This window comes from Pristiophorus japonicus, chromosome 8 (assembly GCF_044704955.1).
Source record: "Pristiophorus japonicus isolate sPriJap1 chromosome 8, sPriJap1.hap1, whole genome shotgun sequence".
In the NCBI taxonomy this organism is placed as follows: domain Eukaryota; kingdom Metazoa; phylum Chordata; class Chondrichthyes; family Pristiophoridae; genus Pristiophorus; species Pristiophorus japonicus.
This window is the reverse complement of record NC_091984.1, coordinates 228,897,341-228,917,449: the sequence shown is the minus strand read 5'-3', so window position 1 is coordinate 228,917,449 and position 20,109 is coordinate 228,897,341. Positions and strand designations below refer to the sequence as shown.

General features: G+C 49.1%; 1 protein-coding gene across 1 annotated transcript in view; it reads right to left on the bottom strand.

Annotated features, from left to right (window-relative positions):
* Positions 1 to 20,109, bottom strand: part of wscd2 (WSC domain containing 2) — a 370,410-nt gene that overhangs the window by 160,079 nt on the left and 190,222 nt on the right. The window contains exons 2-3 of the mRNA XM_070888043.1: positions 12,577 to 12,691; positions 9,777 to 9,961 (exon numbers count right to left, since the gene is read on the bottom strand). Of these exons, the coding sequence (XP_070744144.1) occupies positions 9,777 to 9,961; positions 12,577 to 12,691 (300 nt within the window). The remainder of the gene's footprint in view (positions 1 to 9,776; positions 9,962 to 12,576; positions 12,692 to 20,109) is intronic.

Sequence of the window (20,109 nt, the reverse complement as noted above, 5' to 3'; positions counted from 1 at the left end):
AAAGGCTCCCGACCGCCTCACCTTGTAAATAGTTTTCACTTTTACTTTGGGGGGGGGGAGTGATGTTGTGTATCTGCACTCCCATGTTCCGCCACCAGGGAGCTCATCCCCTGAAGTCCCATGGGATCCCAGCAGTACTTGGGAGCACTGTATATAAGCCGGCCCCTAAGGCCTGTTCCTCACTCTGGAGTGTCTTATTAAAGACTGAGGTCACTGTTACTTTAACCTCCCTGTGTGCGGCCTCATCTGTGTTAGGAACACAATACAACTCACCCACTTCTGGTTTGGGAAGGGGGGGTGGGGGAGGAGAGGCCAGGGTGTGGGGGTGGGGAGGGGGGAGGCGGGGGGCAGCCAACTCCAGCGGGCCGGCATTTGAAATACTGTAGCAAGGCTCTGGCGATCTGACACCCCCCCACCGCCCCCCACCGCCCCGCGAGCTCCCCTCTAACTATCTGGCTGGCTACGGGCAGGAAACAGAGAATCAAAAAGCTAATCAAGCCTTGCCATTAAACTCGTCAGGGCCTGAGAGAAACCCAGGAGCCGAAGTCACCCCGCTGGGGGCAGTCATTTCGCTAAAAGTGACTTTTTTTTTTGCGCCGTGGCGGATTTGAACTCTTTGATGAACAAAACGTTTTGCCCGCAGTAGCTCAGCGCTTACGCGCCGTTTGCCGGGCATGAGGCTGAGCCCATTTGTGGTCTATTAAAGGGGCGGGCCGCTGCGCACTTTGCAACCTCTTTAGTGGTGCACACTGGGTCACCAGGGAGAGTGTCGTCCATGCCAGTGGCCTGGCACCCGAGAGGTTGGGGGGGGGTTGGGTGTGCTGGGCTGCCTGTCGGTGACCCGACCAAACCAGCGGCCGCCATTGACTGAACGACTCGAAAGTCGGCCGACAGAAGAAAGATGGCGGCCGCCGCACCGCCATCTCCCCTTTAACGGCGGCCTGGGGGGGGCGCCCCAGCTTCCTGCCCCAAGAAGCAGTCGATGGCATCGCCCCTCGCCGGCTCCGTGTCTCCGGGGGCATTTTGCCCCGATGGGCGCAAAGGGGTCGGCGCGCACAGTGATGACGTCGTCGGCGCGCTGGTGCGCTAATCGCCCCGGGGGCAATTCCGCCTGGGTGGATGGGGACGCCGTGCTCGCGCGCTAACCCATTAGCGCCAGCAGGCAGCGCTTACTTGCCCTGCGCAAAGGGGCAATTTCCGCCACTCCCGACCGCCTCCAAATTAAAATTCTCCCCCGTAGATTCCAACCCAGGAAACAAACACTCAAGTGTAACCGCACTGCAATCTGAGGCTCGATAGAATGCTAATGGGCAATTTTTTGCAATGGAATTATTGTTAGTCTCCTGCCTCTTTATGCAGAGAGCCGAGAGACGCAGGCTCTTCCTCTTCTATGGAGCTACACAGGGCTCAGATCAGCTACGGGGTAGCACTGCACCTGGAGACGTGACAGCAGAAGTGAATCTTCCTCATAATAAGATGTTGGGCGGAACAGCGGGTAATTGGTGAATAATTAATTCCTGACATTACTGTCATGTTTCACCACATTTAAGCCTGTTAATCTCATCAGTGCACCTGTTGACAATGGCTCACCACACACATTGCTGAGGATTGGGGGTTTATTTGAGAAGAAATATCAATTGCCCGCTGTGCTGAAGGTATCTGCAATGTTGACACCTGTGAGGGTGCTCACAGGTTGGTTGAGCTGTTAAGTTGGGAATGGCTTAGCCAGTCACGTGATGTTCACAAGACTCAATAAAACCCCAGCCAGTTGGGTCCACAATGAGGCAGGTGGTTGTGAGCCTGGTGGATGAACTGGTAATGTGTAGTGTGATTGTTAAACCATTGCTAATAAACCAGCTAGCTCTTAACAGCAATGTGTTGCTATGAATTCTTCACCAAAGAACCCATGAAGCAAATATATTATCCAAAACCCACAATTAATGGCTAAAAGACGGCCTGATGTGGTACTGAGCCCGATGGATCAAGATGGTTCCAGGTTCGATACCTGGCCTGTGCTGAATTCGCTGTTTTCAGCCAGGGCTGCCCTGCCATTGTAGACTACACCCACCATATAGCAACAGGTGAAAAACCAGCCATGGTTCCTTGCCATTGTTACCTCTCGACTTGAACCAATCCAGTGCGCTCCTGGCCAGCCTCCCATCATCTACCCTGCATAAAGGTTACTGCATAAGATAAAAGTTCACGGGGTTGGGGGTAATATATTAGCATGGATATAGGATTGGTTAACTAACAGAGAACAGAGAGTTGGGATAAATGGTTCATTATCTGGTTGGCAAACAGTAACTAGTGGGATGCCGCAGGGATCAGTGCTGGGAACCCAACTATTTACAATTTATATTAACGACTTGGAAGAAGGGGCTGAGTGTAACGTAGCCAAGTTTGCTGATGATACAAAGATGGGAGGAAAAGCAATGTGTGAGGAGGACACAAAAAATATGCAAAAGGACACAGACAGGCTAAGTGAGTGGGCAAAAATTTAGCAGATGGAGTATAATGTCGGAAAGTGTGAGGGCATGCACTTTTGCAGAAAAAAATCAAAGAGCAAGTTATTATTTAAATGGAGAAAGATTGCAAAGTGCCGCAGTACAGTGGGACCTGGGGGTACTTGTGCATGATACACAAAAGGATAGTATGCAGGTACAGCAAGTGATCAGAAAGGCCAAAAAGGGGATGGAGTATAAAAGCAGGGAAGTCTTGCTACAGCTATATAAGGTATTGGTGAGGCCACACCTGGAATACTGCGTGCAGTTTTGGTTTCCATATTTACGAAAGGATATACTTGCTTTGGAGGCAGTTCAGAGAAGGTTCACTAGGTTGATTCCCGGGATGAGGGTTTGACTTATGAGAAAAGGTTGAGTAGGCTGGGCCTCTACTCATTGGAATTCAGAAGAATGAGAGGTGATCTTATCGAAACGTGTAAGATTATGAGGGGGCTTGACAAGGTGGATGCAGAGAGGATGTTTCCACTGATGGGGGAGACTAGAACTCGAGGGCACGATCTTAGAATAAGGGGCCGCCCATTTAAAACAGAGATGAGGAGAAATTTCTTCTCTCAGAGGGTTGTAAATCTGTGGAATTTGCTGCCTCAGAGAGCTGTGGAAGCTGGGATATCGAATAAATTTAAGACAGAAATAGACAGTTTCTTAATGGATAAGGGAATAAGGGGTTATGGGGAGCGGGCAGGGAAGTGGAGCTGAGTCCATGATCAGATCAGCCATGATCTTATTGAATGGCGGAGCAGGCTCGAGGGGCCGTATGGCCTACTCCTGCTCCTATTTCTTATGTTCTTATAAACTTGGGCTCATCTAAAACTCGGCTGCCCGTGTCCTAACTCGCACCAAGTCCCGCTCACCCATCACCCCCCTGTGCTCGCTGACCTACATTGGCTCCCGGTTAAGCAACGCCTCGATTTCAACATTTTCATCCTTGTTTACAAATCCCTACATGGCCCTCGCCCCTCCCTATCTCTGTAATGTCCTTCAGCTCCACAAGCCTTGGAGATTTCCTCGCTCATCCAATTCTGGCCTCTTGCGTATCTGCAATTTTAATTGCTTCACCACTGGTGGCCGTGCTTTCGGCTGCCCGGGTCCTAAGTTCTGTATTTCACTCCCTAAACCTCTCTGCCTCTTGAACTCTCTCCCCTCCTTAAAACCTATATCTTTCTCCAAGCTTTTGGTCATTTGTCCTAATATTTCCTTATTGTGGCTCGGTGTCGAATTTTGTTTGATAACGCTCCTGGGATGTATAAAGACGCGATATAAATGCAAGCTCTTGTTGTCATTCTGATCATTATCCCAAACACCTGCTGAGCAGTATGTGTATATAACCAGCATGCTGATACAGGATCTGGTTCAGTTGTGAGACTGCCCATGATCAAAGGGGTATAGTCTCAGAATAAGGGGCCCATTTAAAACTGAGACGAGGAGAAATTTCTTCTCTCAGAGGGTTGTAAATCTGTGGAATTCTCTGCCTCAGAGAGCTGTGGAGGCTGGGTCATTGAATATATTCAAGGTGGAGATGGACAGATTTTTGAGCAATAAGGGAATAAAGGGTTATGGGGAGCGGGCGGGGAAGTGGAGCTGAGTCCATGATCAGATCAGCCATGATCTTATTGAATGGTGGAGTAGGCTCGAGGGGCCAGGTGGCCTACTCCTGCTCCTATTTCTTATATTCTAATGTTCTTGGCAACACTCACTGTCACGGCCCACTCATTGAGAATGGCCTCTTGTACTCAGAACCTCTGTTCTCAAGTGCGTATCAGTATCCCAGCGCCCGCGGGAGAAATGTGAGGCAAAGCAAACTCGACAGAGCGAACATTTTTGCACAAAAATAATAAGAAGAACTTGCATTTATATAGCACCGTCATGACCTCCCAAAGCGCTTCACAGCCAAAGAAGTACTTTTGGAGTGGAGTCAGTGTCGTAACGTAGGGAAAAGGGGGACAGCCAATTTGCACACAGCAAGCTCCCGCAAGCAGCAATGAGATGCTGTTGCCGTATCGTTACACTCTTCCCTCGAAGGATGGTGAGAAGTAATGGAAAGAATTGCAGGCTGATTAACAGGCCGCGATGTGAACATGGGCGTAACTCTCATTATACCAGCCGATAGGGAGGTTAGCCCTATAAGGCCGGAGGGTTTTATGAGGACACCGTGGCATTGCTGAAGGTGAGGCAAAAGGATACGTTAAAAGTGCGACACCCAAAGTGGGACGGCTAAAGTGTGACGCCCACAGGAATTGTGCTCTATGTTCAAGGCCAACGGCTGCTCCGGGCCCAACACGGAACCTTCGGCCCTCTCTCTTGCCCTAGGATGTCCCTCCCAGAGCACTTACCTTGTGCCAGGGGCCCCTTGCCCCTCGGGTCCTCGGGGGGGGGGCGGGGGGGGAAGGTGACCTCCTGCCGCCCGATTTTAACATTCGGGCATCCGGTTCCCCACTGACCTCTTGCCCTGTGTTTGTTATGGGGAATTCGGCAAGTGACATGCCAATGGCCTCCCTCGATAGGGCAAGCCGCTCGTTTTGCCCGGTTCACCACCCGGGAGGTAATACGGAGCCCACAACTCCGAGATCCTGGTGAGAGAGTCGTCACCCAATAATGTTAAAATTCTGACAGATCTTCCGTGTACTTTCCGACAACAACCACCTCCTCCAGCCCCACAACCCTCCGAGATCTCTGCGCTCCTCCAATTCTGGCCTCAAACATCGCCGATTTTCATCGCTCCACCATTGGCGGCCGTGCCTTCAGCTGCCTGGGCCCCAAGCTCTGGAATTCCCTCCCTAAACCTCTCCGCCTCTCTCTCCTCCTTTAAGACGCTCCTTAAAACCTACCTTTTTGACCAAGCTTTTCGTCACCTACCCTAACATCTCCTGATGTGGTTCGGTGCCAAATTTTGTTTGATAGCGCTCCTGTGAAGCGCCTGGGGACGCTTTTCTACATTAATGGCGCGATATAAATACAAGTCGCTCCTGTTGATCAAACTTGTTCTTATCTTGCCTGACTGAGCAGCTTCGCCAGCCCTCCCTCCTTCTCTCTGTCTGACAGCAGGCTCATTTATCAATCTGTCTGAGCTCTGATCTAGCTGTGAGGGCCATGGTACTAATGACGCCAGCAGGCTGAATAATTCAAACAGCCACAGCAGCTTCCACTGGCAGTAGTGGAGGCCGCAAAACCTGCACTTTATCAGTCTCCCCTCCTGCCTCCCACCCGCCCGCCATAAATATTCCCGGCAATTTTTATGGGGCCACGTGGCCCCTTTAATGGGATGCCCAAGAGGCTATCTTAAAGGGACCATTTCCCACCACTGCAACATCCCCACCGCCCTCAACCCAGGGGTGGATTAACCCAGGGATGGATTAACCCTGGGGTGCATTAGCACAGGGGTGCATTAACCCAGGGGTAGATTAACCCAGGGGTGGATTAACCCTAGGGTGCATTAACCCAGGGGTGCATTAACCCAGGGGTGCATTAACCCAGGGGTGGATTAGCCCAGAGGTGCATTAACCCAGGGGTGCATTAACCCAGAGGTGCATTAACCCAGGGATGCATTAACCCAGAAGTGCATTAACCCAGGGATGGATTAACCCAGGGGTGCATTAACCCAGGGATGCATTAACCCAGGGGTGCATTAACCCAGGGGTGGATTAACCCAGGGGTGCATTAACCCAGAGGTGCATTAACCCAGGGATGCATTAACCCAGAAGTGCATTAACCCAGGGATGGATTAACCCAGGGGTGCATTAACCCGGGGATGCATTAACCCAGGGGTGGATTAACCCAGGTGTGCATTAACCCAGGGGCGGGTTAGCCCAGGGGTGCATTAACCCAGGGGTATATTAACCCAGGAGTGCATTAACCCAGGGGTTCATTAACCCAGGAGTGCATTAACCCAGGGGTGCATTAACCCAGAGGCGCATTAACCCCGGGGCGGATTAACCCAGGGGCGCATTAACCCAGGGGTGCATTAACCCAGGGTGGATTAACCCAGGGGTGCATTAACCCAGGGTGCATTAACCCAGGGTGGATTAACCCAGGGGCGGATTAACCCAGGGGCGGATTAACCCAGGGGCGCATTAACCCCGGGGCGGATTAACCCAGGGGTGCATTAACCCAGGGTGGATTAACCCAGGGGTGCATTAACCCAGGGTGGATTAACCCAGGGGTGGATTAACCCAGGGTGGATTAACCCAGGGGTGGATTAACCCAGGGCGGATTAACCCAGGGGCGGATTAACCCTCGGGCGGATTAACCCGGGGGTGGATTAACCCAGGGTGGATTAACACAGGGTGGATTAACCCAGGGGCGGATTAACCCAGGGGCGGATTAACCCAGGGGTGGATTAACCGTGGAGTGGATTAACCCAGGGTGGATTCACCCAGGGACGGATTAACCCAGGGACGGATTAACCCAGGGGCGCATTAACCCGAGGGTGCATTAACCCAGGATGGATTAACCCAGGGATGGATTAACCCAGGGGCGGATTAACCCTGGGGTGGATTAACTCAGGGGCGCATTAACCCGGGGGTGCATTAACCCAGGGCGGATTAACCCAGTGGCGGATTAGCCCAGGGGCGGATTAACCCAGGGGCGGATCAACCCAGGGGCGGATTAACCCAGGGGCGGATTAACCCAGGGGCGGATTAGCCCAGGGGTACATTAACCCAGGGGTATATTAACCCAGGAGTGCATTAACCCAGGGGTGCATTAACCCAGGAGTGCATTAACCCAGGGGTGGATTAACTCAGGGGCGCATTAACCCAGGGGTGCATTAACCCAGGGCGGATTAACCCAGGGGCGGATTAACCCAGGGGCGGATTAACCCAGGGGCGGATCAACCCAGGGGCGGATTAACCCAGGGGCGGATTAACCCAGGGGCGCATTAACCCCGGGGCGGATTAACCCAGGGGTGCATTAACCCAGGGTGGATTAACCCAGGGATGCATTAACCCAGGGTGGATTAACCCAGGGGTGGATTAACCCAGGGCGGATTAACCCAGGGGCGGATTAACCCTCGGGCTGATTAACCCGGGGGTGGTTTAACCCAGGGTGGATTAACACAGGGTGGATTAACCCAGGGGCGGATTAACCCAGGGGTGGATTAACCGTGGGGTGGATTAACCCAGGGTGGATTCACCCAGGGACGGATTAACCCAGGGACGGATTAACCCAGGGGCGCATTAACCCGGGTGTGCATTAACCCAGGGGTGGATTAACCGTGGGGTGGATTAACCCAGGGTGGATTCACCCAGGGACGGATTAACCCAGGGACGGATTAACCCAGGGGCGCATTAACCCGGGGGTGCATTAACCCAGGGTGGATTAACCCAGGGGCGGATTAACCCCGGGGCGGATTAACTCAGGGGCGCATTAACCCGGGGGTGCATTAACCCAGGGCGGATTAACCCAGGGCGGATTACCCCAGGGGCGGATTAACCCAGGGGCGGATCAACCCAGGGGCGGATTAACCCAGGGGCGGATTAACCCAGGGTGGATTAACCCCGGGGTGGATTACCGTGGGGCGGATTAACCCGGGGCGGATTAACCCAGGGTGGATTAACCCCGGGGTGGATTAACCCAGGGGCGGATTAACCCAGGGTTGATTAACCCAGGGGCGGATTAACCCAGGGGCGGATTAACCCCGGGGTGGATTAACCCAGGGGCGGATTAACCCAGGGGTGGATTAACCCAGGGATGCATTAACCCGGGGGTGCATTAACCCAGGGTGGATTAACCCAGGGTGGATTAACCCAGGGGTGGATTAACACAGGGGCGGATTAACCCAGGGATGCATTAACCCAGGGATGCATTAACCCGGGGGTGCATTAACCCAGGCTGGATTAACCGAGGGGTGGATTAACCCAGGGTGGATTAACCCAGGGGGCGGATTAACCCAGGCTGGATTAACCCAGGCTGGATTAACCCAGGGTGCATTAACGCAGGCTGGATTAACCCAGGGGTGGATTAACCGTGGGGCGGGTTGGGTTACAGCCTCAGGCCCACCAAGAACACAGGCCTACCAAATAAATGTAGGAAAACAAATATAAGGCCTCCCAAATAGAATGAATAGAATAGACAATGAGAGAGGAAAAACACGACCAAGGAGAATATTGTTTCTTGGCCTAATGTGCACATTACGAACCGTCGCGGAGAACAATCGTGTTATGTGCTCAAGAGAGCGAAAAATCAAGTTCGGTCAATGATGGGCCAAATCCGACTGAATGCCCTTTCACTTCTGTGTATTGAGCATGACTTGTTGGCTGCTATTGAAACAGGAGACATCATTGAGAAATTCGCATATAGGAAGTCTCGCAATGTTATCTTGTAAAGTATCTACAGGATCTATACTTGCTTATACAGGCTCGATTCACTTGTTTATACCTATATACACTAATGTACCAATATACAGAAGTACCTATATACACTAATATACCTATATACAGAGGTACCTATATAAACTAATATACCTTCATACAGAAGGACCTATATACACTAATGTACCAACAGAACAGAATATGTACTAGCCTGCTTAATTTCACAAGTTATTGAGAGAAATTTGCATATATGTCTAGGAATCTAGTATTGCAATGTTACCAGAACCAGAATATATACCTACCTGATACAGAATATATGCTGTCATTGTTGAATATACCGCCTATGTTTTCATACTCAAAATCATAATCATACACGGAATGTAATGAACAAAGATAACCATTGGTCCATTTGGATCGGTTTGCCCCAGGCCCACCAGGTCCTTAATCCATCCCCACTCCTGGCACTTGAGATTCTGAGGGATTCAATACTTGAATGATTACAGGAGTGTTCGACCCTACGGCAACTTTAGATAAAGTAAGAATAGTGCTTGGCTTTACTCTCTGGTGTTTGGGTTGGGTTTGATATTAGTCAAGGAGATAACTCCGGTCTGAACACATTGTGTGTCAGGTATGTTTTGGATCAAGTACAAATCAGGAGTGATGCTCTCCTTTAAAGCGTGATTTGTTCTGGGTTTTGCTAGCATCACGTAGCACAGAAGGAGGCCACTGCCCCATCGTGCCGGCTCTTCGAAAGAGCGATCCAATTAGTCTCCACTCCCCCCTGCCCCTGACGTGCAGCCCTGCAAATGTTTCTTCCATTGAGCAGAGTATTGGCACCATCAAAATGTGTCACAATGCGACACTATAGAGAGGAAGGATGAGGCAGTAGCGGATTCTGGCTGTTGCGTGCCATGCAGTGCCCGTGCTGATCAGCCGCGGCTATGCTTACAGCGTCGGGCGGATTCGCGGGTGAGCTCCAGACGGTAGACGGACAGACGATTGGGCCCGCCGCAGGTGTTGGTCTTCTCGCCCTTGCACTCCATGCTGCACTCAGAGTCGCTGGTGTTCTGTGCCTGTATCTTGTGCCCACAGTAACATTCGGCTCCAAACTCCAGGCCTGCATACTGATACCCCCTGGGGAGGTAAACAAGAGAGATGGTTGACAGGAAAGAAATACTTATTTAGTGCCTGTCACAACCACTTTTCAGATGAGACGTCAAACCAAGGCCCTGTCTGCTCTATCAGGTGGACGTAAAAAATCCCAGGGCACTACTTTGAAGAAGAGCAGTGGAGTTATTCCCCAGTGTCCTGGCTAATATTTATCCCTCAATCAACACAACAAAAAAAGATTATCTGGTCATTATCACATTGCTGTATGTGGGAGCTTGCTGTGCGCAAGTTGGCTGCCGTGTTTCCTACATTACAACAGTGACTACACTCCAAAATGTCCTTCACTGGCTGTAAAGCGTGTTGAGATGGTATCGGTGGTCGTGAAAGAACATAAGAAATAGGAGCAGGAGTCGGTTAATTGGCCCCTCGAGCCTGCTCCTTCCGCCATTCAATAAGATCATGGCTGATCTGGTCTTGGACTCAGGTTCACTTCCCTGCCCGCTCCCCATAACCCATTATTCCTTGTGCGCTATATAAATCCACGTCTTTCTTTCTTTTCTTTCATATTTGGCCACTTAAAAAACATTTCTGAGAGGAATCTTGGAATTGTCGGCCTTCGGGACATCGGAGACTTGCAATTGGGCTTGGCGCTCATCCGTACTGGCAACCACTGCACCGTGGCACTGAGCTGTCAATCAATCTGTGTATAATTTGTACACAGCAGTTATTACAGTCTGATAGAAAGTTAATGGGCCGTGTCGCCAATCCATTACGGGCTTTATATAATAGGACTGAAGAGTCACACGTTCTCCACATTCTGAACTCTGCAATTTGCTGTTATTATGGAATGAGGGAGAGGCAGGTGTGAGCTGCAGGAAGATAGTACACGTCTGGTAGTCAATGTGTGCACTGGTCACATGATTTGCGAGGTGTTCCCACGTGAGGAACATGATCATCAGAGTTTGAATCCCTGAATAGGTGCACAGCCCAACATTTGGAATGAAATGTAAACCCAATACATGCACATTATTGCTCAGAATTTGATGTAAAAAAAAAATCCGGAATCATTATTCTCTGGGGAGAAACTCTGTTCCTTTTATTTATTTTGAGGTTGTCCCTGTTATTACCAAAGTGAGAAGCTGAGTAGACCGACACTACCCAGCCCCCTACTCATGCCAGGGCTACCAGACACCAGGGAGATCTCAGTTCACACAGCAAGATCCCATTAAAATGTGCCCCTCACATCCCCTCTACCCCTTCACACCGTGTTGGATCAGTCCTCTCTCAAGCAGCGCTCTGACTCAGGGGCACTGGGCTGCACATAGTCGACCAGCCTAGTGTTTTCTGTATGTATATATTATCAAGTCAATGCGCATAATATTAAACATTGGGACAGGACTTATTCTTAGATAAGATATATGTCTATGGAAATACATAGAAGTTACAACACAGAAACAGGTCATTGTGCCCAACCAGTCTGTGTTGGCAGTTACCCTCCTTGTGAACAACTGGTTCTAATCTCATTTACCTGCCTTGTTCCCATATTGACTTCAACCTTTTTTCCTTCATCCACCTATCCAATGGCACTTAAAGGTTCGCTCGGTTGATTCCGGGGATGAGGGGGTTGACTTATGAAGATAGGTTGAATAGGTTGGGCCTCTACGCATTGGAGTTCAGAAGAATGAGAGGTGATCTTATCGAAACTTAGAAGATAATGAGGGGGCTCGACAAGGTGGATGCAGAGAGAATATTTCCACTCATCGGGGAAACTAAAACTCGGGGACTGTGGGGCCCAAATTTCCCGAGGAGTTGCTCTATTTTTTTTGGAGGAACTTGATTTTTCTGGTGTATCTTTTTAGTTGCAATTCTGCCCATTTAATTTGCGCCAGTGTAAGTAAGTTAGTTAGTTTTTTTTTAGTTTCTTTTTCTTTTCAAAAGGGGGTCTTCCCAGCCACTTACGCCTGTTTTGGCCAAGGGGATCAAGGGGTATGGAGAGAAAGCAGGCAAGGGGTACTGAGGTGAATAATCAGCCATGATCTTAATGATTGGTGGTGCAGGCTCAAAGGGCCGAATGGCCTACTCCTGCACCTATTTTCTATGTTTCTATGTTTCTATTATCGCCCAAAAAAGCTTATAACCGACAATCCAGCCCCAGTTGAGCTCTTAGCTTCATCTTTACACCTTGGTTCTCTAACCCTTAACTAACAAATATCTATCAATATCAGTTTCAACATTTTCCATTGCCACCCCAACCTCGGCAGCATGTTGGGGGGAGGGAGTTCCAAATTTCCACTATACTCTGTGTGAAAAATTGCTTCCTACCATCAATCCCTGAATGGCCTCGCTCCAATTTTAAAGGTAATGGGCCCTTGTTCTCGAACCCCCGAGATAGCTTCTCTCGATCAACCCGACCGAGTCCTGCCAACACCCGCGGAACTGGTGGAGGAGGAGGAGGAAGAGCCATGATCTTGTTGAATGGCGGAGCAGGCTCGAGGGGCTAGATGGACTACTCCTGTTCCTAACTCTTATGTTCTTATGTTCTTATAAGAGGCAAACCACTGCAAAATGTCCTTAGCTGCTATTATCAGTTCTTATTATTGGGAAGATCATGACTAAAACAAATTCATAGATGGGTCTACCTTTCAGCGCAGTTGTCCTGGCAACGGAACACGGTCATCTTCCTGTAGTCAAAGAATGCTGTTCCCCGTAAGGCTCTCTGCTTGGTGCTGTCAAGGTAACAGCCCATATATTTCGCTGGAAGGCAGAAAAAAAAACACAAGGCACACACAAATAAATAAATAAAACTTGAGAGATTCACAAGATCGCACCTGGGGCTAAAAAAATGACAACAGTCGCTTCCCGATAAAACTGTCTCTCTTTTCTCACTGAGTCAAGTACATCCAGCCGACTGTGTTTCAAACTTGGGCTGCGTTACATGTGGACGGTTTAATTATCCATCAGCACAGGTGATGAATGCAAAAACTGCGGGGATTTTGCATTACTGCAACACTGGGAGGCTGAAGGATGAGGATGTATTGTCGTTCAGAACATCTGGAACTGTGCATGGTCAACGAATCGGTTCATCTTTTTTTTATAAAGCAGGGAGCTAGATTTTCGGCTTTCGAATGCCTCAGTTAGCGGCCAGAGAGGGCGGTAATCGGAGCGTAAGAGGTTACTGTCCAGGAACGCAGCGTTTAATGCCCCGACGGGAAATTAATTAGAGGCTCACCGGGTGGGGGGGGGGGGGGGGGGAGGAGGTGCAAACCGCTAGCGCCCGGCTGCTGGCGATCGCTCCGATCCTGACGTATTCCCGGTGCAACGCCCGGGCTCGCGCCCCGGTCGGTAAATTCGGTGCAGCCGCCTCATTGAGCGCCCGCCAATAACACCGTCTGGAAAACCAGTGGGTCCAGGCTTGCAGAGTCGTTAATTGCCGGCTACTTAAAGGGGTGAGGAAGCGCTTCCCTGGGAGGTCACAGTCAGTGCAACGTTTACACACAGCACGGTGCGTGTGCCTCCCAGTGTGCAGCGGCAGACAGACATAACAGTGCAGCTTGGAAACAAGTGATTCTGAAACGTTTAATGGGAGCATTACCATGCTGTGCCTTTAAGACTCGGCTTTTCCCGGGGTCTGACTCGGAGTTCTGCGCATGCGCAATGGGCCCGCAAAATGTACCGACCAAACGTTCGTTATCGCCCCCACCCCCCAGCCCCCCCCCCCTCAGCTCTGGTGAGCAACAGCTGATTTATCGCGCTGTCAGCTGATTCTGACGAATTTCAGGGCAGGAGGCACAAGCATTTTCAAGGCGCTAAAAGTAACACTCCGCCTGGATTTACACCACAACTGAGGCGCGATGTTTGCAGGTTGAATCTTCCATATATATATATATATATATGTGAGTATCTATCCATGCCTATCTAAGTAATGAATAAACCCTGTCTCGTAGCTCAATACTATTGTGCATTGACTGATAATATATACAAGAAGCACTAGCTGTGTAGACTATGTGCAGCCCAGTGCCCCTGAGTTAGAGTGCTGGTGAGAGTTGACAACCCTCCAGGATTGTCCTGGGGTGTCCAGGAATCAAAGATGAATCTCCAGGATGCTGCTGCAAGTGACACAGTGTCAGCTGTAGCTCAGTGGATAGCACTCTCGCCTTCGAGTCCCAACGTTGTGGGTTCAAGTCCCCCTCCAGAGTCTTGAGCACAAAATACTTGGCTGTTACTCCAATGCTGAGGGAATACTGCACTATCGGAGGTGCCATCTTTCAGATGAGACATTAAACCAAGGGCCCTGTCTGCTCTCTCAGGTAGAGGTACAAGATCCCATGGCACTATTTCAAAGTAGGGCAGGGGAGTTATCCCTATTGTCCTGGGCCAATATTTATATTAAGGGATATGGGTCAAAGGTGGGTATATGGAGTTAGATCACAGATCAGTCATTGAATGCAGAACAGCCTACTCCTGTTCCTATGTTCGAACGGCTCGTTGAACCTCCCTTGTCCAAAACCATTGCCGGCCATCGGGTGACGCATGCGCAGAACTCCGACGTGAACAAATTGAAGTCCTTCCTCGTTGCCGACTCCCGCAATCGTGGGCCTGACCCCGCAATCCACCGCCCCCCCCCACACAATCTCTCTGCCGCACTCCCAGCCCCAAGCCAGCCAGCCCTGATATCCCCTTGCTCAGTACCTGTACCATCCAATTTAACGTGACCTCCCCTCGTCCGGAAAAATCCCTTGTCCAGAACAGGCCGGGTTCTGGATAAGGGAGGTTCAACCTGTACTGTAAATTTACAGTGTCTCATTGCTGTTGTTCACTTATCCATTCGCTGATTAATAAATCTGTTTGACAGTTAAAAAAAAACATTGGTAGCACCCATGCCTCTGAGTCAGTAGGTTGTGGGTTCAAGTCCCACTCCAGAGACTTGAGCACAAAAATCTAGGCTGACACTCCCAGTGCAGTGCTGAGGGAGCGCTGCACTGCCGGAGGTGCTGTCTTTCGATTGAGACATTAAACCGAGGCCCCGTCTGCTCTCTCAGGTGGCACTAGTTCGAAGAAGAGCAGGGGAGTCATCCCCGGTATCCTGGCCAATCCCGTACAAAGTTGGCGGAGTACAGCTAGACTGCATATGCCGACTCAGCCGAGAGAAGACAAGACATTAAAAAAAAAAAATTCTCATTTTCTTTGAACACTTCTGTTATAAAAATATTGGAGATGGGGAAAAGACGTTTGACTGACAGTCAGGAACCATGCAGTCTGGTAACGCGAGTCTGTTCGCTTTCCGATTGGCCGTGGGAAGGCCGGGTGCCGCAAGGATGGGCATGTCGGGTGGCCATTGCCGGGAGCGTTGGGGTGGGCGGGCGTAGAATCATAGAAAGTTACAGAGCGGAAGGAGGCCATTCCGGCCCAGCATGTGCGCACGGCCGATAAAGAACTATCCAGCCTAATCCCACTCTCCAGCTCTTGGTCCGTAGCCCTGCAGGTTACGGCACTTCAAGTGCACATCCAAGTACTTTTTAAATGTGGTGAGGGTTTCTGCATCCACCACACTTTCAGGCAGTGAGTTCTAGACCCACACTACCCTCTGGTGACAAAATGTATCCTCAAATCCCCTCTAAACCTCCTACCAATTACTTTAATCTGTGCCCCCTGGTGTTGACACCTCTGTTGAGGAAAATATGTCCTTCCCATCCACTCTATCTAGGCTCCCCTATCAAGGCAATGGACGTTTTGGAGGTCAAGTGATGTAACCTCCAGGAATATGTCCAACCAGAGTGGCAACACGACACCCAACTTAATTGGGATTCATATTGAGATTTTGAGGCAGCACGAAGTCCAATTTGACCGTCTAACCCATGGTATCACCTCTGACCACAACACCTCCTTTTCAAAAAAGCAATGATTGATTGACTTTCAAATGTAGCCAAAGACCTTTGCTCCCCTGGGGGAGAGCAGAGGTCAAGGCACAGGTCACAGTGTCAAACTCCTGAGTGACCAGGCAAATGACAGATACCACCGCATTCATGAGGTATTGACAGGGCTTCCCCATTGTATTATAGCAGGGGCAATCCCAATGGGGGCGCCATGGGAGAGTCACTAACCAATGCCTGACCTGAGCCAGCAGCAACCATTACCAACATTTCGTTCGGCTGGGTAGAAACAGAATCAAGCAATGCTTAAAAACAAAGCCTTTTGAGCTCAGCGGAGAACCGTTCTCTTGCAGTCAGTGTTTCACCCAGGGAGAGGGGAGGGTGCAGTGTGCAGTTGATGCAAACATTGTTAGTTCACATATTGCTCCCTGGAGAGGGAACGCTATACATCAACAAACAGACTGGCTAATTATCTACTCGGATAATTAAACTAATTACACTGTTCCGTATCAGAAAATGTCTGAAATTTGAAGTTGTACACGTGAAGGTGGGTCTGTTAGTTCTTGCCGAACGGCAAGATTGTCCTGGTAATGGCACAAGCTGTTGGCCCAGAAATTGTGGTCGAAGGCTTCCCGCGGGCGGATGCCTCTGACCTGTTGAAATTTCTACGAATCTACCTGGTGGTCCGGGAGGTCCGGAGACTTGCAGTCCTGGGTCTCTCCACGTGGGCCTGCGTAGAGGCCCATGTATCCAGGGATACAGGCGCTTCACACCTGTCCCTGGGATCACATGGGCCGGCCCAACCAATCCAAGCAGGGGTATTCCGAATCACCAGAAGTATGAATGGGAATACCTCCCAAATACACACGCACTTCAAATACATTTAAAAAAACATCACATATTTAAAATTCATCAAAATGGAATGTAATTAATTATTTAAAACAAAAAAATACTTTTTTGAAAAATACATTTACATATTTTAAAGGTTCTAAAATTAAACTTATCCTATTTAACAGGATGTTTATATTATTGATAAAGTGTCTTTTTCTGTCCTGTTAAAGTCTTACGACTGATAAAAGCAAGCCGTGTGCCTGCTTTTATCAGTCGTAAGAATTTCACGGGCATTCGCTGGGCAAATAGCCCACCTCTCCGCCCGCGGAGGTCCTTTACTTCTGGATGTGTGCGATCTGTCGAGGATTCTTGACCGATCGCAAGTTCCGGGTTTAGGCGCACGCACTTCGCATACCTAACACCGGAACTTGCGGGGCCCCTAAGGGCGTGTGTGCACCTCGTATTCCACCCCCCCCCCCACCCACCCCCGTAGTGGCCGCGAATTCAGGGCCATTATTTTGTAGAAATGTCCTCGAAAAAAATAACATCCTAAATGTTTGACATTTGAGTTTTATTTGTATCAATATAATTTTTTATCTTGACAACAGTCTCTGTTTGAGTTTCACTTTGTGTGGGTCTAGGGAATGTTGGCTTCCTCTTGCAAAGTCCATATCAAGCAACAAAACTAAAGTTGAAAGCTCAGCTTTGAAAGGTCGGGTTTGTTTCAGTGTGAGGAGGGAGGGCTGTCTCTATCTCTGTGGTCACTTGACATCCTCTGCGTGCTGCTCATGTCAGGTTGAAGAACCCAGACATCAAAGGCCGTCTTACCAGACAGGAGCAAGCAATTTCCCGTCTGTACAGTCAAGTGTGATCCTGAGTGATGTCACAATATGAACTGTACTGTCTCAAATTAAAGTGCAATGAGAAGGCACAATCTCGCTATGGATAGGGAAGGGAAACTGGAATGGGAGACCTGTACAGGGCAAACAATGGCTCCTCTAAAACCTTATCTAGGCTGACACTCCAGCGCAATACTGAGGGAGCGCTGCACTGTCGGAGGTGCCATCTTTCAGATGAGATGTTAAACCGAGGCCCCGTCTGCTCTCTCAGGTAGATGTAAAAGATGGAGATGATGCTATTTCGAAGAAGAGCAGGTATTCCCCGGTGTCCTGGCCAACAATTATCTCTCAATCGGCACCTAAAAAAATGGATGATCTGGCCATTTATTGTGTTAGTGTCTGTGGATCCTGCTGTGCGCAAATTGGCTGCCAAGTTGCCCCTCACATTACAACAGAGACTACACTTCAAAAAATACTTACTTGATTGTGAAATGCTTTTTGACGTCCTACATGAACGCGAGTCCTTCTACTTTATTTATAAGACGAGACACAAATGTTGTCGGGTGAAAAGGCAAGAGAATAAGAAATGGTCTAAGGTAACTATCCCTGAACATCGCCGCATTCTAAGACAACCAGAGGTGACAGTGCCACAGGAAATCCCAGAATACATGCCACCTCTATGTACACACTCTAGAGAAGTGCTTCTCAAGCTGTGGCTTGTTAATCTTTCCCTACGGCATGTTACAACAGCTTGATTATGGATAATCCCCTGAATCTGAGGGGTTCAAAAGGTAACAAGAACAGAAAAAGACAGAAAATCAATGATTTACAAAAGGATTACTCTGTTCGCTGCAATGGTCCTCAGATTGAATTAGTCCCACGAGTTGGAGGGACCCCACAGTCAGATCCCTCATGGCTGGTAAATTGAGAATCGTTGAGTCCCACCGATTCCTTCGATGAATACTAAACATGGTCAATTGGAATTCTTCCAGAGAACAGATAGGGATAACAGCGACTACCCTTGCAACATACAGTGACCTCTTTACGTGAAGCCGCTGCAGAGACAAGTTTATGATAATTTGCTTTTAAAGCTAAATTCACTGGGTCATACAATGTGAGGCTAGAGGACAGCTTGTTCATTATTAAATATTAAAATTTAAGAAAATGCGAAGATTAGCAGTTTGCCTTAGACTTGCTGATGGGATTACTTGTATTTCTATTTTTTTAAATTATTATTGAAAAACCCAAATGAAATTTGAAATCCCCCAATGGCTCAGCGAGTAGCACACCTGTGTCTGAGTCAGAAGGTTGTGGGTTCAAGTCCCACTACAGAGATCTTGGGCACACAAATCTAGGCTGATACTCCCAGTGTAGTGCTGAGGGAGCATTGCACCGTCGGAGGTATGCTGTCTTTTGGATGAGACGTTAAATCGAGGCCCCGTCTGCCCTCTCAAGTGAATGTAAAAGATCCCATGGCACTATTTCAAAGAAGAGCAGGGGAGTTATCCCCGGTGTCCTAGCCAATATATATTTTATCCCTCAATCAACAGAATAAAAAAAACAGATTATCTGGTCATTACCACATTGCTGTTTGTGGGAGCTTGCAGGTTGGCGGCCACGTTTCCCACATTGCAACAGTGACTACACTCCAAAAGTACTTAATTGACTGTAGAGTGCTTTGAGACGTCCAATGGTCATGAAAGGCGCTATATAAATGCAAGGCTTACTTTTACAATGCAAGAGAACAACAAGGTTGGAAAGATGAAGGAGGCTGAGGTGATTAGTGATTAGGTGATACTGACATTGGAGTTTAAAGGCCTGTGGGTTGTAGGCAGAAAGAGGGCGAAGAGTTCCACAGTTTTGAGGCACTAGGAAAGAATGAGTTGGAAACGGTGCAATGACTCTCCTGTACAGTTTTGGTCTCCTTACCCAAGGGAGGATTTACTTACTGTAATGTCTGTGAACTTGTAATGTTTGTAGCTCCACACTGTGGATGTGGACATATTGTGTACTGCAACTACTAGAGTTAAAGGTGGGTGGGGTGGATTGACCCATCCACCTCCACGGAGGTGTGTGGGGGGCCTGACCCATCCACCTCCATGGCACGAACCTGGTATTGCAGTACTTCCAGGAACGGTGCAGTGGCTCTCGGCCTTTTGGCTAAGAGCATTGGCGCAGAGTGATCCTTGATGTGTGCAAGGTGACCTCTGGCGTTTGTGATTTGACAAAGAATTGGAAAGATTGGCTACGAATTTAAAAAAAAACTACTAGAGTTAATAATAAACAGAGCCAGGGGGTTCTGGGGGCTTCCGAGAGAGCTGCCTGTCATGTTAGAAAGCTGTGTGTGCTTGTGCTCTGTGAATATATCACACTTACCTTAGAGGCGGTGCAACGAAAGTTCACTAGATTGATTCCTGGGATGAGAGGGTTATCCTCTGAGGAGAAATTGAGTAATATGGGCCAATATTCTCTGGAGTTTAGAAAATTGAGAGCCGATTTCATAGAAACGTGTAACTTTCTTAGCGGGCATAACAGGGTAGATGCTAAGAGGCTGTTTCCCCTGGCTGGAGAGACTAGAACTAGAGGGCACAGTCTCAGGAGAAGGAGTTGGGTCATTTAGGACTGAGATGAG